The 3753-nt window shown below is 50.4% G+C and overlaps 1 protein-coding gene across 2 annotated transcripts in view; it reads left to right on the top strand.

The window, feature by feature from the left end:
- Positions 1-3753, top strand: part of Dnah1 (dynein axonemal heavy chain 1) — a 66594-nt gene that overhangs the window by 3233 nt on the left and 59608 nt on the right. For both annotated transcript variants that reach the window (XM_031360984.1, XM_031360985.1), the window contains exons 2-3: positions 1259-1580; positions 2469-2541. In XM_031360984.1, the coding sequence (XP_031216844.1) occupies positions 1293-1580; positions 2469-2541 (361 nt within the window). In that variant the 5' untranslated portion in view covers positions 1259-1292. The remainder of the gene's footprint in view (positions 1-1258; positions 1581-2468; positions 2542-3753) is intronic.

Here is a 3753-nt window from a genome sequence, read left to right as displayed (position 1 = left end):
CCACTAAATTGGGTTAAATGTACACTAAGTTTTCTGTACATAAATATAATTACAAAGTTAAAAAAATAATGATGATGATGATGATGATGATGATGATGATGATGATGATGATGATGATGTGGCATGCAAAATGCCTCAGAGAGGAAAAAAAGGCGCCTGTTACAGAGCCTGAATTCAATCTCCAGGACCCACATATTGAACAGAACTGACTCCCAAAAGCTGCCCTCTGATCTCCACACATCAGCGGTGGCACATGCACATACACACATACTAAGTAAATGCACCAAAAACACAAGAGAAGTCTAGAGGAATATGACTGAATTCAGCCTCTGGCCTCTACATGTGTACACACAGCTGAGCACATCCAGACACATGTGGACACAGGTTTATACAAAACACACACACACACGCATGATTTTTTTTTCATTGAAATTTTTATTGAGGTGACTGTAGACTTTCTCTTTATTTCTTAAATGAAAGCCTTTCATCCCTCACACATTTATCTGATTTTCTATAACATTCTCCCGCTTAAAGGATTCCCCCTTTAATAATGATAATGTTTGGGGGTAGCAAAAAAGCAGCAGGAGCTTTGGAAGGACTTGCTAGTAATGACCTGCAAACTCTTCTCCTCAGGGTGGCAGATGTGCCCCTGGCTCAATGCCACCTGCTACTCCCTATGTGAACACGGAGTTATATATCCTTTGAACTGAGCTGACCCTCTGAGTCAGGGTCAGTGGATGCCACTTTGTGGCTTATAGGAGGATCTGTGTGCCTATGGGTGGTTATATTTGGCCAACTATTGGCAAGATCACAGAGTCCTCTGATTCCTGGGGTGTGGGAGAGATGGAGCCGGCAAGTGCAGGTGTGGAATGGGTATGGCAGCCTTGTGCCCACATGGAGGAGAAGAAAGCCCAAACAGATCTGGGCTAGGGGTCCGGACCTGCTTCTGACTCTATGAAAACCTTTCCCTAGGCAGGTGAGCTCTGGGTCTGCCCCTTCATCTCCCACAGCAGGGAAGGCAAGCTTTGCTCTCTAACAGAAGGGAAAGAGTGGATCAGGAGGCCCTGAGTTGGAGGCAGCTACAGAGTTTCCTTCCCTCGACCCTTGACTCTCAAGGAGAGCCATTGTCACCTGTGGGACTCCTGGCATGAACAGCGGACTTGAAGTAGAGAGGCAGGCTGACCGTCTGTGAATCATGGTGTTAACTGGGCTGGCACAGAGGCTGTCAGAGTGTAAACAATATTGAATCTTTTCCTAGGAGCTCTGGCTGGGACAGCTCTCTGAAGAACAGCATGGAGGAATGTGATAAAGAAGAACCAAGCACTAGCTCTCAGGGCCCAGGATACTGTCCGGGGAAGGTTCCTGAAAGCCATGACCTGGAGAAGATATTACAAGAGTCGAGTCATCATCCAGAAAGAACTCCCCCAAATCCTGAGCCCAAGACCCCACCTTTACCCCTCACAGACCTAGGACAGCCCAGGAAGTCACCTTTGACAGGCACCGATAAGAAGTACCCCCTCATGAAGCAGCGTGGATTCTATTCTGACATCCTCAGCCCTGGAACCTTAGATGAGCTTGGGGTGAGTACAGCAGCCGTCCCTTGCCAGCCTTGGTCCCCCCCATGAAGGTCCCATTCACCCCTCTTTTTGCCCTGCTCAGTATCAGCTCATCGGTTCACTTCCCAACTGTTATCCATCCGTCTGTCTATCCATCCACCCTCACCCACCTAGCCATCCCATTCCTCACTCGGTCCATTATTTTTTCAGTTCCTTGCTAAGCCCCTCCTATGTGCCAGACCCAGGACTGAGCATTGGAGACCCAGCAAAACTAAGACATCCACATCTCTGTTGGGATGGCTTTTGGAAATCCCCTAGCTCCTGTTCTGGTTAAGAAAGGGTGTGTGGATGAGATCTAAAAGTTAGAGCAGCCTCTGCTAGATAAGACATCAAAGCAGGGAGAGGTGCAAGTACAAAGCCTGAGAAGGTGTGGCCCATGTGAAGACATGGGCGTAGAAGGGGAGCAAAGAGTTCAAGGGATGAAGCTGGGGCATGGGGGACGATGGGAAGGAAACAGGAGCGTTCCCAGGTCCCTGTAGGTTCTGAGTAGCCTTAGGAATATTTTAGGCAGGGGAAAGACTGGAGAAGCAGTGAGGATCCGCTAGCACCCAGCTCACCAGTAGTGCCACAGTGGCCTTTGGGAAAGGAAATACACCTAGAGACAACTCCTGACTTTGCAGTTCCTTGGACATACGCTAAAGTGTTCTCTGGAAGGAATGAAGCAGCTAGGGGCATCCCAGTGGCCTCAGTCAGACATCCCCCATGGCCTCCGAACAGTGTGTAGGAGTTCACCCCCATACTCCTGGGGAGCTCTCTAGTGGGCTGTTGGGAAACACCCGGCCTTGGAGGGACCCCTTGGTCCTGACTGTGTGGAGTATTTGTACACATTCAGGATTCTGGGCTTTGTTTCAGAATGTGTGCTGTGGCCCCTACATGTCCCAGAATTTGATTCGTCAAGCTGACCTCGACAAGTTCACCCCAAAAGGTCAGTACCACGAGCATTGGGTGGGTAGTGGTAATGGGCCTTCAGACAACCTCAGGTCTCGTGGAAATAGCCTCTTCCTAACCAGAAAGCCTCAGTTTCCTCAAGGGTGAAATGGTGTTAGTGAATTATGAGCTTGGCAAAGGCCCAGTTCCCAGGAGTGCCTTGTCCTGACCCTCAGCAGACGTGTGTAAGGGCCTGACACTAGCCTCAGGCTCCTAAGGGCCACAGTTCTCTCTACTGGGCTGAGCTCAGTGGGGTTTGAGTTTTCTTCTCCCCCAGAATATGGGCTGTAGGGAAGCCAAGGTCATATCTGAGCCTTGCCTATCTGGAATAGGTAGGTGCCTGAGAGATCTTTGCGAAAGGACAGGAGACTGTCTGTGGGCTTCATGGGATGTCTCAGAGCATGCCCAGGGCAGGCCTGAGGCAGAGTAGATGGCCTTGGCGGAGTCCAGGTTATAGAAGGAACCTGGCCTTATCGTTTCCTTCCTCCAACCCTCAGGTCCACATTACCCCATGATCGCAGGCATCTATCCCATGTCCACCTGAAGAAAGGCCTGGCTCCTTCCTAACACTGTTCAAAACATCCCTGTCGGGCCCCTGGCCCCCTTAAAATGGCACAGAGAACATCACAGCCATGGTATTTGTGTGCTTGTGTAAAGGTCTAGCTTTTGCACCGAGGATTCAGGAGAAGAGCCCAGGTCAGCCTATGGAGAATGACTGATGTTCATACCATCCGTATCAGTGGGCTAAGGCCAGTGGCTCTGCCCCCTACCCACAGAAGGAGGAACATGCAAATGGGCCCCAGGGTGGTGCCCATCAGAGGTCTTGGCAGGCACTAATAGCTGTCTATTCAGTTACCCAAGGCCTCTGCAGAACCTCAGATGCTAGCCCAGGCTTCTGTGAGATTCCCAAGGGACACCCCCAAAGTTAGCTCATGCAGTAGAACTACTTTTTGACTCCAGAGAGGAGGTGGGGTGCCAGCGCATGGAATTCTATAGCGTATTCCCACACCCCCTTTCTCTACCCATATGGTCTTGCTTTACCTGGTACTTTTGCCTTAGCACCGTGTGGTACAGGATACCCCTGTCCTGGCCAGCTGGGATGGTAGGTCAACCTATCTAAGACCCTCTTTCCACTGACTCCCTCTCTCAGAATTAAGAACGTACACTCTGTCTGCCATTGACTAAACAGGGGCAGTGCGGCGGGGGGGGG

This window comes from Mastomys coucha, unplaced genomic scaffold (assembly GCF_008632895.1).
Source record: "Mastomys coucha isolate ucsf_1 unplaced genomic scaffold, UCSF_Mcou_1 pScaffold9, whole genome shotgun sequence".
Lineage (NCBI taxonomy): Eukaryota > Metazoa > Chordata > Mammalia > Rodentia > Muridae > Mastomys > Mastomys coucha.
Note: the sequence above shows the minus strand (reverse complement) of the source record. Positions and strands in the feature narration are given on the sequence as shown.